A 21,400-nucleotide genomic window follows, 5' to 3' on the forward strand; every position below is an offset into this window, starting at 1 on the left:
GTCGGGGAAGTGCTGATTGTGGTGTAGACAGAGCATTCCTGGCTGAGAGGATAGGGTAGGCAAAGGCATGAGGAATGTTTGAGAGAACCTGGAATGTGGACACATGAGAAATTGTGTTTTGAATGTCAAACTAAGAAGTTTGGTAGGCAACGAGGAGTCCAGGGAGTGGCCATAGAGCTTGCACAGCTTGTGCTGTAAGTGTGATGAATGAATGTATGAAATGATGAAGATGCATCTGAATTGCTTTAAGAATGCTTTTGTTATATTTGGAACTCGTTTCATGTTTCCAGAGGGTAGACTAACTTTAAGTATTGGGGGCCGCCTGTGTATATTTAACTTCATGTGAAAGAATTAGAACATGCTGGTTTTATTCTTAAGTAGTTTCTGATTTTGTTGAGGAAACAAACACTTCAAACTTACAGGCCTTTGCAAAGCCATCATACAAGCAAATAGTGCTTGAATTGTATGAAGATGTAGAACAAAAAAGTAATGAGTAGCATAGGCTTAATCAGGAAATAATTCTTGGGGTAGTAGGAGGAAATATGAGGGACAGAGGGGGACATTTTGTGGAGAGGAAGAGTGTACTGATAAATTATTCAAATTTATTTTAATGGGATTTTCACAATAGATAGCATTAGCAGTTAAAACAGCTAACTTATGCCATTTTCTTATTTTTTAAAAAATCAGCTTTCAGAGAGAAAAGTTCATTCAGCCATATGATAGATCGTGTTTGGTTTCTGGTGCTAGATTAGGTGTGATGAAAGGAGTAGGCAAATTTTTTTTTTTCCTTTTTGTCTTTTTTCGTGACCGGTAACAGGATTGCAGCCTTCCGTGTCGCGCCCATACTGCAACTGGCAACGGGATCGCAACCCTCCGTGTCGCGCCCGCACCGCGCTCAACCAGTGAGCGGACCGGTCTCTATATGGGATCCGAACCTCGGCGGGAGTGCCGCCACACTCCCAAGCACTGCACTCTACCGAGTGCGCCACCGGGCCGCCCGGGAGTAGGCAAATTTTTTTTTTTCCTTTTTGTCTTTTTTCGTGACCGGTAACAGGATTGCAGCCTTCCGTGTCGCGCCCATACTGCAACTGGCAACGGGATCGCAACCCTCCGTGTCGCGCCCGCACCGCGCTCAACCAGTGAGCGGACCGGTCTCTATATGGGATCCGAACCTCGGCGGGAGTGCCGCCACACTCCCAAGCACTGCACTCTACCGAGTGCGCCACCGGGCCGCCCGGGAGTAGGCAAATTTAAGTGTTAAAATGGAAGGACTTCAGGTCCAGGGTTCAGTCCCTGTACTGGCCAGCCGCAAATGAAGGGAAGGAAAGAAAGGAAGGAAAGGAAGAGAGGTGAAGGAAAGTGCTTGCTTGGGATCATAAAATGCAAATACAACATAGCTACTTCCTCATTTTACTGAGTGAGCAGTATCCATGACCACATCCTGATTTTCTTCCTTACCACATTACAAAGGAGAGCCCATTTAACTATTTATGTTAGGTCTTCACAGGCAAATATTATATGTTGCTTTGGGTAGAACTGAATCACATGGTTACACTAATAAAGATGAGTTACCGTGAGTTTTATTTTATGTAAATATTATTTTATTTTGTATCAATAAATTTTATTTTATTTTATATAAATTGTGTAAAATTCTTGGAATTCTTTACCTCTTGATCTCCTGTTATTAGTGTGTTTTAGATAAGAATGTTGTTTTCCTGCTCCATGGTTTATTTCTTTTTTATGTGAGGTGAAGCTAGTAGTCCAGAAACATGTATGTGATAGATACAGCAAAAGCTTTAATTAATAAAAATGTTCTAATATTCAAATAGGAAGTACCTAAGGAGTGCTTCCTATTTGAATATTAGATCAAAGGAGTAAATTTTGGTAAGTAGTTATCACACACTTACTAGACTTTAAACTAACATTTTGCCTCTACATCTTGTTCACGATCAGATATTCTAAAATGGGAGGGATAGGATACTGGGAAGGGATATTATATGTCCACACCCTGATATGTTTAATTTTCAAGATACAAAAGAAGGAGTTCCTGAAAGAACTTCTTTAAAAAGTAGCTTACTGAGGGGCCAGCCCGGTGGCGCACTTGGTAGAGTGTGGCGCTTGGGAGCGCGGTGGCGCTCCCGCCGAGGGTTCGGATCCCATATAGAGACCGGTCCGCTCACTGGTTGAGCGCGGTGCGGGCTCGACACCGAGGGTTGCGATCCCATTGCTGGTCGCGGTACGGGTGCGACACTGAGGGTTGCGATCCTGTTACCGGTCACGAAAAAAGACAAAAAGGAAAAAAAAAAAAGTAGCTTACTGAAAGAGAAAAAAAAAAAGGAGCTTACTAAGACTGTCTGGTGATTGTCATTTTAGCAGTATCTCAGGAAACTAATAATGTAGTACAGTTGCCTGGTGTATTAAGCTAGGGGATTAATCAGTTTGTTTCTCTTTAATTCTATGGATCATTCTGTTTTTAAAAAGACCACTACTTTCCATTGCTTTATTAACATAAAGCAACGTGTGGGGCCCAGGACAAGTTACCTGTTTTTTCAAAAACAGTTTTATTAGGCCGGCCCGTGGCTCACTCAGTAGAGTGCGGTGCTGATAACACCAAGGCCATGGGTTCGGATCCTATATAGGGATGGCCGGTTAGCTCACTGGCTGAGCGTGGTGCTGACAACACCAAGTCAAGGGTTGAGATCCCCTTACCAGTCATCTTTTAAAAAAAAAAAAAAAAAAAACAGTTTTATTGAACAACACCAGGGTCAAGGATTTGGATACCAAAACAAATAAATAAATAAATAAACAATACACAGCTTTATTGAGACATAATTTACATACCATAAAGGTCACTAATTTAAAGTGTACAATTCACTGGTTTTTAGTATATTTACAGAGTTGTACAGCCAGCACCATACTGTAATTTTATAACATTTTCATCATCCAGAAAAGAAACCCCATATCCATTAGTAATCACCCCTTCCTCACCTGCTCCTTCCCACTAGGCAATCAGTGATCTAATTTATGTCCCTAGAGATTTTCCTGTTCTGGACACTTTGTATAAATGGGATTATACAACGTGTGATCTTTGGGGTCTGGCGTCTTTAACTTGGTACAGTGTTTTTCAGGTTCATTTATGTTGTAGCATATATCAATACTTAATTACTTTTTCTTTTTTTCCTTTTTGTCTTTTTTACTGACCGGTAACGGGATCGCAACCCTCGGTGTTGTGCCCGCACCTCGCTCAGCCAGTGAGCGGGAACCGGTCTCCACATGGGATCCGAACCCTCAGTGGGAGCGCGGCGCTCCCAAGTGGCGCACTCTACAGTGCGCCACTGGGCCGGCCCCTTAATTACTTTTTCTTGCTGAATAATATTCCATCATATGGAGAGTCATCTCTTTTTATTTACTCTATGGATTTTTCATTGGTAAGAAGTTATACCCAAAATAAACCCTTTAAAAGAGTTTTGTGGTATATTTACCACTTTATCCTTTTGTACTAGTGCCGTTCTTAGGTTTGCAAGAGTTTTCTTGTCACTTATTGGGCTTTTTTGTTTGGAGTAACAGTGTAGCTTTTTTCAGCAAGCTTTGTCTTTTGATCTTTAAGCTTCAATTTCTTTATTCAGATTTTCTTTGCATCCGGCAATTTGGGACTTTTAAAAAAATTATTATTACTGTGAATGTAAAAGTTTAAATAACTGGATTCTTGTCTGATATTCTAAGTTATTACAAGTGTAAATTAAGTACCATTGGGATGTTAAACTGGTGAAGTGATTTTTTTTCCTTCATATTTTATTTATTTATTATTTTAATTTATCAATATACAATGTAGTTGATTTTCGTGTGCTTTTACCAGTTGGTTAAGTTATTTTTAAATGTTTATCAAAATGATAAAAGAGAGTTAAAAAATAATAATAGAATTTATACGTCCCTGAGAGTACGCAGAAGCCCTCAGGAGTTCTTGGATTCCATTTTAAGAAACCATGTTGAAGTTTCCTTAGGTTTTAAGCTGTATTTTGTTTTTATTTATGTTTCTCACTAAAGCATTTTGGAAATGCCATAAATTTTGGTAGTAAGTAACTGAAAATGTGAAAATGTGGTCTACTCTACCTGAATCCAGCTGTCCGGTAGGGCTTGTTAGAGGTCACATGTGATGACTGCCAGTACTCTGATGCTCTTATTTAATACTCTTCCAGTTTTGACCCTTAGGGTGATGGTTATTCAGCTCCTGCCACAGTTTGTCTTCCACTACTGGATCATTCCCATTAACCTGCAGACATGTGTTATTTTTGCCATCACAGAAAAAGCCTTCTTCTCTTGATCCCACTTTCTCTTCCATCTACTGCTCCATTCTTTGTTTTATAACAAAATTATCTGATGTTGCTGTTTCCAGTGTCTTGCTTCCCACTCTTTACTGAACTGACTCCAGTTAGATTTTTGCCCCTACCACTTCAACTAAAATGATTCTGTGTCACCCATGACCTGTGTTGCAAAATCTAATAATCCTTTCTCAGTCTTTACCTTGTCACCTATCAGCAGCATTTGACACAATTGATCACTCTCTCATGAAAGCATTTTGTTCATTTGGTTTCCAGGACATTGTAATTGCCTGGTTTTTCTCCTGCCTTTCTGGCTGTTTTTTTTATTCTCTCTTGCTGGATCTTCCTCATTTGCCTGACTTCTAAGTTTTGGTGTGGCTCAGGAGGCTTTATCCTTCGATGGATACCTTCAACACCTTCTGTATACCAATAACTTCCAGATGTTTATCTCCACCATTGACTTCCCCATTATATCTAGCTGCCCACTTGACATTTCCACATAGGCATCTCAAACTTTACTCTAAAACTGACCTGATATTTTAATCAACTAGCTGTCTTCCCCATCTTTGTGAATGACAACTCTCTTCTGCCAGTTGCTTAAGCTAAAAACCTTGAAGTTACCCTTGATTCTTCTTGTCACACGCCATGTGTGGTCCATCAAAAAATACCAATTCAGCCACTTCTTAACATCCGTTACCACCAGACACTGTCTCCTACTGCTTGGTCCCTCACTCATCTGCTCTAGCCCCATTGGCCTCTTTGCTGTTCCTTGAACATGTCAGGCAAACTCCTGCCCCACTGCCGTTGTATTTGCTGTTTGTCCTGTCAGGAAGACTTTCCCTCCACCTAGTCCCGTGGGTAGTTCCATTACTTTTTTTCGTTCTCTATTCTACTTGGGCTACCCTAGCTAAATTGCAGCATAAGGCCAGCATTGTACATTCCCCTTCTGTGCTTGCTTTTGTTTCCATTAATATTTTTCACTACCTAACATACTTTATATTTTATATATATATCTTGTTTAGTATCTCTTCCACCAGAATATAAATTCCAGGAATGCAGGGATTACTGTTTTTTTTTTTGTTTGTTTACTGCTTTATACCTAGTGCCTAGAAGAATGCTTGGTGCATATTACTCAGTAAATGCTTAGGGTATGAATGGTATTGTGAGTGGTGATAACAGTAACAATGAAAAATTTTGAGTCTTTTGAAGTATTCATGGTCAGGGGTGAATACACACTTGCACATACATACAAATGACTCAGTTTTAATTCTGGGGAAAACAAGTATCTTTTTTTTTTTTTTAAAAGATGACCGGTAAGGGGATCTTAACCCTTGACTTGGTGTTGTCAGCACCACGCTCAGCCAGTGAGCAAACCGGCCATCCCTATATAGGATCCGAACCCGCGGCCTTGGTGTTACCAGCACCGCACTCTACCGAGTGAGCCATGGGCTGGCCCGAAAACAAGTATCTTTAATGTGGAAATCTCATCTTATGCCTTCATAGACAGCGTAGAAACATCAAGGAAGTGACTTCCTGTTTTTAACATTAAAAACAGAAAAGAACAAACAGAAGTATGATTTACATGAGCAGTAGGAAAAGCTCTTACTTAAGCATGGTTCAAAGGTTTTAAAGTTGAATCTAATAGTCTTTCATAGGTTATTTCACCTACTTCTTTTTTTTTCATTAAATAGGAGTATAGAAAAAATTGTTGACTTATAAAATAAATGCTTTTAGCTGTGTAATGCTTTTTAGCCATAGGATGACTCCAATTTCAGCAGTTCCTTGGGTGGGAATTATTTGGGATTAAAAAAAATTAACTGACACATTGTAATTATATGTATTTATGGGGTACAATCTGATGTTTTGATATATATGTTGTATAATAGTAGGGTTAGGGTGGTTAATGTATCAATCACCTCATGCGTTTATCATTTCTTGGTGGTGAAAACATTCAAAAGCCTCTCCTCTAGCTTTTTTTTTTTTTTTGATGGCTGGCCGGTGCAGGGATCTGAACCCTTGATCTTGGTGTTATAACACCATGCTCTAACCAGTTGAGAAACGGGCCATCCCCTCTAGCTATTGTGTAATATACAAAACTTAACTGTTAACCATAGTCACCCTACTGTGCAGTAGAACATCAAACGTACTCCTTCTAACTGAATTTTGTACCCATTGGTCATCGCCTCCCCCTACCCCTACACTTACTTGGGATTTTTTAATTCTTAGTTTTAAGTTTTGAAATAATTTTATCATGTTTCAGCTATTTCTAGATCTATCTTATGAAGTTATTTCCTTCTCTAGTAGAAAAGACATTGCCCGAGTAAAAACTCAAAACCCTGTGGATTTTTTTCCACTAGCCTAAATGTCTTAGCACGATGAGACAAAGTAGATTTTCTTGTGATCAGATGTTAGGCTAAGTAAATTTGGATACACATTTAACCCCAGAGTCAGGCAGCTCAACAAACTCTGTCATGTAAAACTTTCAGAATAAATTGTATGTCATGGAAAATATTTTTTTCTTTCTATATAGAAAGTTTGAATTTATTTAATTGGAACACATTTTTTTTCTGTTATTTTTAAACTTTTTGTTGGTTATACAAGTATATAACCAACATAAACATAAACGCCGCACACACCTAGAAACAGTAATAAAAAGTAAGTGTGGAGTATAATGAATGCTTATGTAAGTAAGCAGCCATGAAACCACCACCTCTGAAGTAGTGTATTATCATCATCACAGAAACCACTCCTCTCATGTGCCCCTTCTCAATCTTACTGTCTCCCTTTCCCCTGAGGTAACCATTATCCTGACTTTTCCTTATAGCTTTGTCACCTGTGTGTGTACTTTTGAACTTTATATAAATACATTTACATTGTACAGGTTGAGTATCTTTTATCTGAAATGCTTGGGATGAGAAATGTTCTAGATTTTGGATTTTTTTGGTTTTTAGAATACTTGGATATACATAGTGAGATATCTTGGGAATGGGACCCAAGTCTAAACACAAATTCATTTATGTTTCATAAACACCTTATACACATAGGCTGAAGGTAATTTTATACAGTATTTTAAATAATTTTGTACATGAAACGCATGACCTGTCACATGAGGTCAGGTGTATAATTTTCCACTTGTGGTGTCATGTCAACACTGAAAAAGTTTCAGATTTTGGAGCATATCAGATTTCAGATTTTCAGATTAGGAATGCTCAACCTGTGTATGTGTTTTTGTCCCTTGCTTTGTTTACTCAACATAGGTTTCAGCTGTTTGTTACAGACCTCCACTTCATTTGTTTCCCTTGCTCTATAGTATCTCATTGCGAGCATAGCACAGTTTATTCATTCTACTGTTGATGGACTTTGAGGTCTCTCTCATTTTTTGTAAGTGACTAATAAAGCTGCTATAAACATTCTGATATATGTGTTTCCTGGGCATGCATGTATGAGTTTCTGCAGGCTTGGAATTATTGGATTGTAGAGTATGCATCTCTTCAGTTTCATCAGATAGCGCCAAATTGTTTTCCAAAGTGATTGTACCAGTTTGTACACCTACCAGCTGTGTTTGGGAATTCTCATTGTTCCACATCTTTACCAACACTTGATGTTATCAGAATTTAAAATTTGCCAGTTCAATTGGTGTATATGTGCTAGTGTCTCATTGTGGTTTTAATTTGCATTTCTCTATTCCCCAGTGAAGCCAAGCATCTTTTTATATGTTTAATGACCATGGAAAGTGCTGATTTCGTGAAGTACCTGTTCAAATTGTCAAACTATATTGCACACAGAGAGAGACTCTCTTAAAAGAACAATGAGTTTAATTGGGAATAGAACATTGTGATAGGAATACGCATGCCATAGTAAACTATGTGCATATTTAGGGAGGTAAAGGAAGACAGGTTTTGAAGGCAAAAGAGAAAAGTACACATTATTTATTTATATATTTTTATTGAATCAAAATTGATTATACATATTTTTGGGGTTCAACGTTGAGGTATGTTGATCAAATCAACATTACTAGCATATATATTGTTGCAAATCATACTTATTCTTTATGCCCGTTATCCAATCTCACCACATCCCCCTCACCCTCTTCACTTCCCCTTCTAATTACCCTAGATTTATTCTCTCCTTCTGAAAGAATAATGGTTATTCTATTGATTTGTAGCCTAGGTGATCTGTCCAATGCTGAGAGATGTGATCAGGCCCCTTAGTATTATTGTAGAGCAGGTGCTTCTTCTGTCACTCTGGAATGGGCTTTGTGGAGAGAGACATCCTCATCTTTTCTTTATCTCTGGTGGTAACTCTCCTTGTGTTGATGCATTCCAGTGGCTGGTGGACCATCTGTGTGGTGGTTGTGGCGTCTAGCCGCTTTTGCGGCAGCCGTGGTTATTGTGGTGGCTGTAGTGGGCCACCCACATGGAAGTGATGTTTTTGGCATGTTCCTTGGCACTGGTGGTGTGCCTGGTTGAGGGGAGGGGGCTCCATCTCTGGCTCCATGCCTCACGTCCCTGGGTGGACCCACAGCAATGGCAGTGTGTCTGAGATGGAATTAATTTTTTTGTCTTTTGCTTACTTCTAAAGTGGGGAAACTTCCTGTTGGGACCAGTACTTGAACTCTGTGGTTGAGCTAAATTGCTGCTTTGCTGCTGCTTCCCTAAGGAAGGCTTTTTGTGCAGCACAGGTTATAATGGTTGACTTTATAGGTACTTCTGGCTCTCCAGAGACCCAGTGCACTGGGGTTGTGTAGAAACTCTGATCTGGGCCTGAGTCTTTTTGTCAAACTGTGCCCAATGCAATTCTATATTCCTGACCAGCCTTCTTTGAGTGGTCCTATGCTGATTGGGGTGCAGATCAGCTGTCCTTGCTGTGCCCCAGTGTTCTCCCATTGGGCTTGTCTCTCCCACTGCCCATGCTGCAAACACTTCCCATGGGACAGGCCACCAGTCTCTTGCGATGACTTGCTGGCCTCTGAGTGGCTCCTTGATCCTGTGTGGGTCCACCAGAACCCTATTAGTGTTCTTGCTGGCCCAGGGGCCACCAAGGCCCTCTTCTCCCCTGCCGCCTCCAAGCAACTGCATTCGGAGGGCACAGCTGCAGCTTTTGCTGGCTCCTGCTCCGTGAGCTCAGTAGCTCCAGCCTTAAAGCAGCTGTGGCATGAAATGGTCAGAGCAGTTTTTTCTTTCATCATTCAAGCTTCTCCCATCTTCATGCACTCCGTGGGTCTCTCCTCCTCTTCCTCTGAGCTCTAGCGGCCCCAGCTTGGCTGTTACTTTTTTATATAGTTGTAAATTAGTTGATTTCTGGGAGAGCGTGACGCTGCGCACGGTCTACTCCACCATCTTGACGGGAACCATATAATTTATTTTGAAACAGAAAACATTGGTTACAGGGGCTTATTGCAGTAGTTGACATCAGTTCATCAGTGGAGGTAGTGTCAGGCAAGTGTTCTTGTACATCCCGCTAGCTGTCCTTGTGACTCATATAGCAAGTTGCAGTGTGAAAATTCCTTTTCAGAAGTTTTTGTTAGTGGCATATGTGCGTAAGAGAGGCTTTGTAATAGTGCCTATTGTGGGCCCTCCCTTCTCAGCCTACAGGCTTTGCGTATTTATTTTTTTGTTAGTGTTCGACATGCATGACTCCATTTTGGTTCTGACAGCTTTCACAAAATCTTTTGTGTGTTTTTCTGTTGAGTTTCTGTCTTTTTTTAGTGGTTTATAGGAAATCTTTATGTATAGAATATATTTTGGAACTATCTTTCCCTATTGTGTGGCTTACCTTTTCACTCTACTTATTGTGTCTTTTTTTTTTTTGTGACCGGTAAGGGGATCGCAACCCTTGGCTTGGTGTCACCTGCACCGCGCTCAGCCAGTGAGTGCACCGACCATCCCTATATAGGATCCGAACCCATGGCGGGAGCACCACTGTGCTCCCAAGCGCTGCAGTCTCCCGAGTGCTCCACGGGGCCGGCCCTACTTATAGTGTCTTTTGATGAACAGAAGTTCTTCTGCACTAAGAAAATTTATTAGTTTTCCTTTATGAATAGTGCTTTTTGTACCATGTTTGAAACATTTTTTTCTTATTTCAAGCTCATGAATATATTGTCCTAATTTCATTGTTTTAATCTATAAATGTTATATTGAATCATTACATGGAAAGTGCCAATATTTGATCATTTTTGAACTAAAATGACAATTTTATGTGATTCAACCTAATAAAATAAGAAAGTAAAAAGAAAGGGCATATATCTGGACATAGTACAGATTTTTAAAGAAATAGGATTTAGGTATATAATATGAATAATGATTGGTAAGTTAAATTTAGATTGTGATAGGAATTGTTAATTCACATCAGGAAATTTCAATCCTACTCTATGACCAGTACATGTTTTTCCATGAACAAAATAAATTGGGCTTCAGGAAATCAGAGCCCTGTTTGATCTTTGGAATTCAAGTAAAACATTTCCCTAGAGATTCTGGTCATCTTCCTCACTTATTCCATGTGGCTGAAGGACTGATTGAATACAGAGCAAGCACGAGTTCATTCAGCCATTTTTCTGTATGGGGTATGTATCTACATATGGCCACTCTCTCTCAGCTTTTCAGAAGACAGCTGCTTTGTCAAAGGCGCCATAGACAATAGACTCCAGAGTTTTATCTTGAAACATCTGGGAAACTTGAGATTTGCTGTCAGTGCTTATTATAACCTGTTCTTCAGTTAACAGTACAAGTTAACTGCATGTTCAGGTTTTACTCCTCTACCCCAACTGTAGGGTTTATTTAGTTTCCACTAAGCTTTTACCTCATTTGATGGACAGTGTCATTTGTTTGTTCATTCATATTTTGTTTTTGTGTTTTTAAACTGGCCAGGACATTCGATATAAGATTTTCTTTTCTTTTTTTTTGTCCTTTTTGAGACCAGCTGCACCACGCTCAGCCAGTGAGTGCTGTGAGCGCACCGGTCATCCCTATATAGGATCCAAACCCGCGGCGGGAGTGCTGCCGTGCTCCCAGCGCCACACTCTCCCGAGTGCGCCACGGGCTCGGCCTTCCAATATAAGATTTTCATTAATTAAATTTCCTTATTGAGAAAAATAATTTATTGAATGGAGAATTTGTATATGTCATTGCTCCAACCCATTGTTTATTTTGACATTCCATGTTTCATTTATCCAAAAGTTATATTTTCTAAGAACTTTTACTTTCTCATATCTCATTTTCTCTTCACTGATGTCAGCAGCATTTGAGGTGTACTTTTTGTTGGTGAGTGAGGGTGGCATTTTTCATAAATCAAGTTTTTGTCACTTATCTAGTGTTCTAGGATAGGAATAGAAAATTCAAATCTTGGGCCGGCCTGTGGCTCACTCGGAAGAGTGCGGTGCTGATAGCATCAGGGCCGCGGGTTCGGATCCCATATAGGGGTGGCCGGTTCGCTCACTGGCTGAGCGTGGTGCTGACAACACCAAGTCAAGGGTTAAGATCCCCTTACCGGTCATCTTTAAAAAAAAAAAAAAGAAAGAAAATTCAAATCCTAGTTGCACTGTTGATACTAGGCGCGCTTATGCTCTTGCTTGTTTGCCTTCTGTATTTGGGTGAGATTCATGTCCGTGTCCTCAGCAGAACTATGTGTTATATATCGTGGACTGCCATACTTAAGTGCTAGTAGTTGAGAGTACACGTGTTTTAATGTATACCTGCGGCCTCCTCTAATATGGGGGGGGGCAGAGTAAATGAAAATAATAGAACTCTTTTTGTTTTCTAGTAACTATGAGAGGGTATAGATAGATTGAACTTTAGATTGATTTCTTACCCCAATAAATTATTTTTGTTTTATTTTGGTATTTGCTTTTGTTTTATTGAGGTAAAATTCACATAACATACAATGAACCATTTTAAGGTGTAAATAGTACTTACTATATTTGCAGTGTTGTGCAACCACCCATTCCATCTAGTTCTAAAACATTTCATCACCACCAAAGAAGACCCATACCCATTAAGCAGTCACTCCTCATTACTCCCTCCCCTCCAACCTCAGGTAGCCACTAATCCGCTTTCTGTTTCTGTGGTTTAACTATTCTTGATATTTCATATAAATGGAATCATGCAATATGTGACCTTCTGTGTCTGACTTCTTTCACTTAGTATGTTTTTGAGGTTCATTCACCATTGTAGCATGTGACAGTGCTTCATTTCTTTTTATCACTGAATACTAATCCCTTATATGGATATACCATATTTTATTACCACCTTTTGACTATTGTGAATAGTGCTGCTGTGAACATTCAGTACCAGTATCTGTCTGAATATCTGTTTTCAGTTCTTTTGGGTATATACCTAGGAATGGAATTGCTAGGTCATATGGAAAGTCTATATTTACCTTTTTGAGAAACCACCAAATTGTTTTCCACCTTGGCTATGCCATTTTACATTCCCACCAGCAGTATATTAAGGTTTTTTTAACAGCCTCATAGTTTTATGTTTTACAGTTAAATCTGTGATCCCCTTGAGTTAATTGTCGTATAAGTTGTGAAGTTTAGGTGAAGGGTCTTTTTTTTTTTTTGCCTATGGATGTTCAATCGTTTCAGTGAGAAAGTTGTTTTTAAAATAAGTATGCCATTTAAAAAGAGGTCTGTGATACCTAATACTATCATTTTGTAGATTTTTATTTGTTTCAACCTGTTTTTCTTTACTTAGCCAAGTTGTGAATAGAAGTAGAGCCTTTTTTTTTTTTTCCTTTTTTGTCTTTTTTCGTGACCGGCAACGGATCGCAACCCTCAGTGTCGCGCCCGTACTGGACCGGGACCTGCAACGGGATCGCAACCCTTGGTGTTGCCCCCGCACCTCGCTCAGCCAGTGAGCGGCCGGTCTGTATGTGGGATCCGAACCCTCGGCTCAATCCTACCCCGACATCATGTAGCAGTGCGCCACCGGGCCGGCCCCCAGAAGTAGAGCCTTTTCATGATTTTTTTTTCCCCCAAAGATGACCAGTAAGGGGATCTTAACCCTTGACTTGGTGTTGTCAGCACCATGCTCTCCCAAGTGAGCTAACCGGCCATCCCTATATGGGATCCAAACCCATGGCGTTGGTGTTATCAGCACTACACTCTCCCAAGTGAGCCTCGGGCCGGCCCTATTTCATGATTCTTATATAAATTTTTTCTTTAAATACTATGTACTGACTGCTAAAGTTGGTTTACTAATCCCAGTTTTTTCCACCTGCACTTGGCACATATGTCAAGGGTGGAACTTTATTTATTTATTTTTTAAAAGATGATCAGTAAGGGGATCTTGATTCTTTGGTGTTGTCAGCACCACGCTCTCCCAAGTGAGCGAACTGGCCATCCTTATGTAGGGATCTGAACCTGTAGCCTTGGTGTTACCAGCACCACACTCTCGCAAGTGAGCCACAGGCCGGCCCTAGGAAGTTGCTTAACTTCAAGCCCAACCAATCCATCAGGTAGTCTCAACCACGAGCTGTTTTTCTCTACTTATATGTGCTAGTGTGTGGGGGTTTGTTAAGTTCTCTGGGAAGAGTGTCCACCAAGAGTGCATCCTTAAGACTGCTTGCACTTGACTCTGTCGGTGTCACTCACCTAGCAGTTAGGTATTCTTTCCCTCTCTGGGCAAGCATTCCTTTATAGTACTTACTCTATCTTATTTATTTGGGTGTCTTTCCACTACACTAAGAGACGTTAGGGGATGTAGAGGTTGTTCTTACTCATTTTCATCCCCAGTGCCCAGCTTAGTGCCTAGAAGGTATGCTCAGTAAATGTTCAGTGACTGAGCATTGTGACTGAGTATATCTGGTCAGCCCTGACTAAAGTCGTTTCACAGTGACCAAACTGAGGAGGAAGAAGAGGGTGGTGGGAATGGGGGAGATGAGGGTAGGAATAGTGAGGGTTTCATTGTCTGCAGAGAAGATAGTCTTGTTCTTTCATTTATCCTGAAAGTCTAGCATAAAATCCAACATATATTGCATATTCACTAAAAGATATTTGAATGAATGAATGAAAAGATAAGTCCCCTAGTTTAGCTCTAATCCTAGAATATTTAAAGAGTATAAGATATTTCTGGAAACAGACACTTTATTGCCTAGAACTGGAACCCCAAGTAGTTATCCCCTCCTCTCTCTTTTCTTCATTGCAAAGCTGCAGGAAGTTTGGTTAGGTGCCCTTCAGATCTCTCAGCTGAACCTTCTAACTGAGGTCACAGCTGCTACCCTGTACTTAGCTAGTGAGTAAAGGGAAGCTAAGACTTCAGTCCCTCTCTTTTACCGTTCTGTCCCACCTGCTTTTGATCTGTGACATCCCTCATTTTGAGAACTTCTCTCCTCTCCTTGTGCGCCCCTCCCTGTCTCAAGGACTTCACTGTTCTCTCATTGTAATGGCAGTAACAGTTCTCTGTTTAGAAGGTGGAACCCATTTCTTCTCTCCTAACCACAGACAGCTATGTCACTAGCTATGTTGGTTTAGTCCAAGGCTGAGGGGTGAAGCTCTACTTCATTCTAGCCTGCAGCTCTTTTTCTATCTTGGGATTTGATAACCCTTCTGTTATCTGGATCACATTCTAAGCTTTTTTGATGTTTATGTACTAAAAACAAAAAATATTGCTCTTTGTTACTAATAAATATTTGTGAGGAAATATTTCCCTCAAGTATTCAAGTTAATACCTTAAACATTAATATGCAGTGTTTAGATAGGTTATAAAGAAATGAGATGGACAGTACTGTGATTTCATAAGAAGAATTAGTACTGTTACCCTATTTGATGTGAATTGAAAAGGATTGGAGACTACTTTTTTTTTCCTTTTGGTGATAAATGCATAGTGAATAATAGTCAAAGAAAAGTCTTTAATTAGAATTTGGATGTCACGGGCCGGCCCGGTGGCGCACTGCGCTAGTGTGCCGCTTGGGAAGCGCGGCGGCGCTCCCGCCGAGGGTTCGGATCCCACATGCAGACCGGTTCCCGCTCACTGGCTGAGCGAGGCGCGGGGGCAACGCCGAGGGTTGCGATCCCATTGCCGGTCCCGGTCCGGTACGGGGGCGACACTGAGGGTTGCGATCCATTGCCGGACACGGAAAAAGACAAAAAAAAAAAAAAAAGAATTTGGATGTCTCTATTCCTATTTTTATTCATCCAGTATTGTTAGAAGAGGAGACTATCAAAAGGAACATACTGTTTAAATGATAAAACTCCAGAAGTGCTAGATGCATTATTTATTTATATTTTCTATCCTTATGAGAGGTAAACATTAAAAACAATTGTGAGTTGGTATCAGGTACTGCAAATTCGTAGAGTAATCTCTGACTCTGTTCAGCTTTATTTAAGGAGATTTATCTACTGTGAGACTCATTTTTTAGGCACTTTACAGTCCAATGTCTTCTAAGGTTGTTAATTTTAGAGTTTTATGTAGAGTCTTCTTTAGCAGTGAAAATCTTTTACAGAATAAGCCTTAAGCCTTTTAAAACATTTTTGATTAGCTTATTTGACAGGCTAATATAAATTGGTGCCAAGCCCAGATCTGAGGGCTAGAAAGAAACTCAGTTGTTTGCTGATTATAGTAGAACTGTAGTTCCCTTTCCTTTTTGTTTGGTTTACCCTTTGCCTTCAAAAGTGAAGTAGATCTCATGTGGTCTGGTCATGTGTGTTCTGAGCAGTTGTCATACCACACTGGGCATAGCATTATGCATTCATTGCAGCTCCACTGTGATTTGAGTTTTTACAGAGTTAAATTTTAGTATAATTTAATCTTAAAGAGGAAAGGGAAGCTTTGAGTCCCAGGTCATGGGAATTCATTTTGAGGATTTTTTTTTTTTTTTTTAAACTCCTATCCAAGGGGAAGAAAACATTAAGGTGTGTGGCTTCCTGTAACCTACGTTTTAGTGTTTCTTGTTTATGACTTTTTCTCTGGATTTGTTTCATTTTGATCTTTGGTAATATGCAGAGGATAGAATCGTAATGTTGGAGTAATTTTTCTTGTTTGAAATTGGAATTATAGTGTTTTTTTATTGCATTTTCTCCTAATATATCTAATATATTACCTGGGGAGGGGAGAGGGTGGAAGAGCAGTCTTTTTGAGGTTATTAGGAAGGGAAAACATTTAATGCCAAAACTGTACAACTAGGTTTTATTTTTATGAGGCCTACTTAATTAAATTCTCTGGCTTCATATTCATGCAATCAGTTATTTGAAACCATGTAATAATATAGGTCAGCCATCAAAGTTAAGTGATTTTTACCTGGTTAATGAAAGTTGTGTTAAAATAAACACATAGAGAATTGGTGAGTTAATTAAAAACAATTTATCTTGCAGTATGAAAAGGGAAGTTGTAAAATTTGTTTTTAAAGAAACTTAATTAAATTTATAGTATTTCACCATTTGTTGGCAGGACTTTGTATCATTGTATCAGGATTTTGAAAACTTTTATACAAGGAACCTCTACATGAGGATAAGAGACAACTGGAATCGACCTATCTGTAGTGTGCCTGGAGCCAAGGTGGACATCATGGAGAGACAGTCTGATGATTATAACTGGTCATTCAGGTGAGTCTCGGTTGGGAAATTATTTCTTGGCAGCAGCAGCAAAAGAATTTCTTCATTTGAGAAAATATTATATTGCAAATTGAGTAATCTCTCAAAATAGGAGTAGCAGCTGAGGATACAGTACAATATGATTAGTTCCCTTGCACGTGTTCATTGTTAGTGAGATTTTTAAAATATATTTTTGTTACATTTGATATTGTGTTGGGTTATATAGTGGAGAACAAAATTGTGTGTGTGTGTTTTGATGGCTGGCAGGTACGGGGATTTGAACCCTTGACCTTGGTGTTATGACACTATGCTCTAACCAACTGAGCTAACCAGCCAGCCCTGAGAACAAAATTTGATTTATATTTAAAAAAAAAAAGAGGCTGGCTGGTTAATTCAGTTGGTTAGAGCATGGTGCTGATAACACCAAGGTCCAGGGTTTGATCCCTATACCCGCCAGCTGCCAAAAAAAAAAAAAAAAAAAAAAAAGGAAATTTTAAAAAAAAAAAAAACAAAAAAAACCAAAAAAAAAAAAAAAAAAAACCAAAAAACCTCAACCTCAACAGACAGACTGAACAGCAGGCAGGCGTAGACAGACAGAGGAAAAAATCCATGAGCTTGACGATTGAACAGTGGAAATTACCCAATCCAAATAACAGACAGACAACCAGCTATTAGAAAAATGAACACGGCCTCATGGACTTGTGGGACTGTAACCAAAATCTAATAGTTGTGTCATTGCTGTCCTGGAAGAAGATGAGAAAGATTCTATTATGCCACGTACCAGAATCAAGTATCTGAATTTATTTCTGGGCATTTTGATTTTTTAAATGATTTAAGAGTATATGGAGTATTTTTACTTAAATGGATTGGTTTAGAAAACATTTTATTTTATTGTTTAGATTGCAAAAGTATTACATGATTATATTGCCACTAAAAAGAAAAGACAAATAATACAGATAAACTGAAAGTCCCCCATGACAACTAACCCCATCCCTATGCAAATCCACTTCCCACAAATCCTCCTTCATTCCTCAGAGGTGACCATTATTATCACTTTGTTTTGTATTATTCTTCCAGATGTTTTCTGTGAGGATGTGTGTAGTGTATCTACTGGTGTTACACACAGGTAGTTTTTTGATTTATAAAAATGAGATTGTTCCTGTACCAGCCAGCCAACAAAACAACAAAGAAAATGGGATCATACTATATAAATTATTTTATGGCTTACTATATTTTTGCTTGCTAACATATTGGTAACATCCTTCTCATGTGTGTGTTCACAGTAAATTCATTATTTGTAGTGGCTACATAGTATCCTACAGTATAGATGTTCTGGGGTATAGTAGGTTGGGTTGAGTCATCCTGTGTTAATAGGCCCAAAATCTCAGGGAGTTGAAACAACAGCAGTTTATTTCTTTTCCACACTTCATGTCCATGTTAGGTTGGGGTACCTCTGTACTGTGTTGTCTTTACTTAGGGACCCAGGCTGTCTGAACTTTTACCATATGGAATGTCACTGGTCCTGGTGCCTGGGAAAGGGACGTGGCAAATTGTGTAGTGGCACTTAAAGGGTCTTCATGTATATATGCTTGTGTGTGGGAATTGATGAGTCAGAGAGTATGCATATCTTTTAATGGATAACTACTGCCAGACTGCCCTCCAAAAATAAGTACTGGCTGACATTATCTGCAGTATATTAGAGACTGTCCTGGCAAACAGTAGAGATATCAACAGCTTTTAAATCTTATCACTATTAATAAGTAAAAATTTGTATTTTGTTTAACTTTCATTTCCCTACTTGGTAGTGAGTTTGAGCTTTTTTCTTTGTTTTTTTTTGGTTATTTTAGGTGGCTGGCCAGTACGGGTCAGATCCTTTTCACATAGACCACATTCTCTCTACTTCCTGTTTGCGGTACTTCTTTTGTGTTACCAGTGCATTTATTATTACATTTAAGTATTTAAATAGCTCATGAGTCTTATTAACTTTTATGTTATTGAAACACAGGTATACAGGGAATATAATTAAAGGTGTTATAAACATGGGTTCCTACAACTATCTTGGATTTGCACGGAATACTGGATCCTGTCAAGAAGCAGCTGCCAAAGTGCTCGAGGAGTATGGAGTTGGAGTGTGCAGCACTCGGCAGGAGATTGGTAAGTGTAAGCTCTTATTGGCTAGCTGCTACTTTTTATTTTTTACTCAGGTGCAAAGGATACTGATAAACACCTAGAGTGTTAAGGATCTAAACACTTACTTTGCCATGTAGTTTATATCAGGTAAAGAATGCTTTTTTTTTGGGCCGGCCTGGTGGCGCACTCGGTAGAGTGCGGCGCTCACGCCGAGGGTTTGGATCCCATATAGAGACTGGTCCGCTCACTGGTTGAGCGCGGCACGGGCGCGACACCGAGGGTTGCGATCCCGTTACCGGTCACGAAAAAAGACAAAAAGGAAAAAAAAAACAATGCTTTCTTTTTCAGAAGTGATGGATGATTTTAATGCGTTTAACACATTTTGAGATATATGTATCTTTTCCAATATGTTATACATACAGAATGTCCCCGGAAGAGTTCCATAAGTATTTGTTTCATTTAACATTGATTTTATTGGCTTTTGCAAATGGTAGTGGTTAAGAGTGCCACTTATCAGCACATGGGCATATGAGGGTTAATCAGTTTTCATACTGGCAAATTGGGGCTACTAGTAATTTCTGCCTTATAGAGCTGTTTCAAGAATTAAATAAGCTAATTCATGTAAAGCACTTGGAACACAGATATTCAATAAATGTAAGCTCTTTTTATTATTGTTACAAGCCTGTAAAATGTAAAGAATTAGCAGCTTTTTATAAAGAGGTTTAATTTATTTTAGTTCAAAGGAAGATTTTAAATTCTTCCATTTTGTTCCAGATAACAGATAACTGTAGAAGTTATAAGGCATAACTTCTGGTATTTATTACTATAAATCACCCAAAACTTAGCAGATTAAAACAATTCACTATTTTTTCTAGGTCTGAGGATTGGCAAGCACAGTTGGGTGGTTCTTACACAGGTTAGAGATAGTGGAATGAAAGCAGCTTCATTCACATGTTCCACCTAGGTTGGGATGGCTGAACTCTGTGTAGCTCCTCCCTGTTACTACCTTGGGCTTCCTCACAACATGGTGATCTTACGTGTCGTTTGTCTTACATAGCAGCAGACTTTCCCCAGCAAGTGTTCAAAGATACCTGACTGAAAGCTGGAAATCTTTTTATGCCCAAGCCTAGCCTTGCAGATCCAGAATATGACTTTTGCCTCTTTTAGTTGGTCAAAGCAAGTCATTAAGGCCAGCCCAGATTCCAGAGTTGTGGGGATTAGACTCCACCTCTATAATGGAAAGAGTAACAAAGGATTTGCATCCGTATTTAGTCTACCACAGCAACTCTGTCAATTCACTAAATTTAAAACAAAATGAAGAAATAAAAAGTAAAAAAAAATCGTGCAGCTTTTATATCCTATAGTTTATTATTTAAATTGGGCTTTTCAAACCATATGTACAAGTTGTTAGATCTTCAAGACCTCTAGTTTCTACTGCTATTGAAGTTTCCTAGGAGGCTCCTATAGTTATCCCTGCTATAATTTTTACTCCTAGGTTCAACGTTATTACCCTGGGCCAAGAAACATAAGCAGTTCATCCTAGAAAATATTCAGAGTTGCTTTTTAAAGTAAATTCCAATTAAAAGTAAACTCTTGTGAGAGTTAGAACATGTTGAATTTTATTTAGGTTTCTTTTCAAAATTTTCATAGGTTCTCTGCCCTGTTTCTGGAAATAGGCTAGTATATGTTTTCTTAGATACCAGAAAGATCCTTAGATTCTGTTGTGGTATCTGAGCATAAAAAGTGATCTGACTTGTATTTATTTATTTTTAAAGATTAAAAGTGAGTTTGTATTTTGGCTTAATTCTTAAAGTCTATGTGTATATGTAGTATGCAAGTTTTGATCTAAAAAATCTGCATTTTTAAAAGTTTGGCTGTAGAATAACTCAGTAAATAAGAAATGGGATAGTCTTTTGTATTGATCTGAAATATACTTTGCACCTACATCATGAAGGTTTCTATTTCTCTGATCCCTTACCAGTTTAATGCTAGAGGAGCCTTGGTTAGATCTTTATCTCATCTTAAATTCTTGGCTAAAATCTATTAGGTAGCTTCTAGGAGGAGGAAACTTGAAAATCCTATTCTTTTTTAATGTGGTCTGCTGGGTACTGTTAGATATTTCCTTAATGTAATTACATCCTGCTTCCTGACTCAGTTTGGACTGGTTGCTCTCCAGGACTGCTGTATAGTTGCATTCTGGTACTTCTTTATTTTTTTTTAAAAAAGATGACCGGTAAGGGGATCTTAACCCTTGACTTGGTGTTGTCAGCACCACGCTCACCCAGTGAGCTAACCGGCCATCCCTATGTAGGAACCCGAACCCATGGCCTTGGTGTTATCAGCACCACACTCTCCCAAGTGAGCCATGGGCTGGCCCTCTTTTTTTTTTTTTTTTTTTTTTTTTTTTTTTTTAACCAAAATTTTT

At 39.1% G+C, this 21,400-nt stretch overlaps 1 protein-coding gene across 3 annotated transcripts in view; it reads left to right on the forward strand.

Annotated features, from left to right (window-relative positions):
- Window positions 1-21,400, forward strand: part of SPTLC2 (serine palmitoyltransferase, long chain base subunit 2) — a 113,621-nt gene that overhangs the window by 28,401 nt on the left and 63,820 nt on the right. For all 3 annotated transcript variants that reach the window (XM_008590279.1, XM_008590284.1, XM_008590271.1), the window contains exons 3-4: window positions 16,703-16,857; window positions 18,851-18,999. In XM_008590279.1, coding sequence (XP_008588501.1) covers window positions 16,703-16,857; window positions 18,851-18,999 — 304 coding nt within the window. The remainder of the gene's footprint in view (window positions 1-16,702; window positions 16,858-18,850; window positions 19,000-21,400) is intronic.

Source organism: Galeopterus variegatus, unplaced genomic scaffold, assembly GCF_000696425.1.
Source record: "Galeopterus variegatus unplaced genomic scaffold, G_variegatus-3.0.2 Scaffold140, whole genome shotgun sequence".
Lineage (NCBI taxonomy): Eukaryota > Metazoa > Chordata > Mammalia > Dermoptera > Cynocephalidae > Galeopterus > Galeopterus variegatus.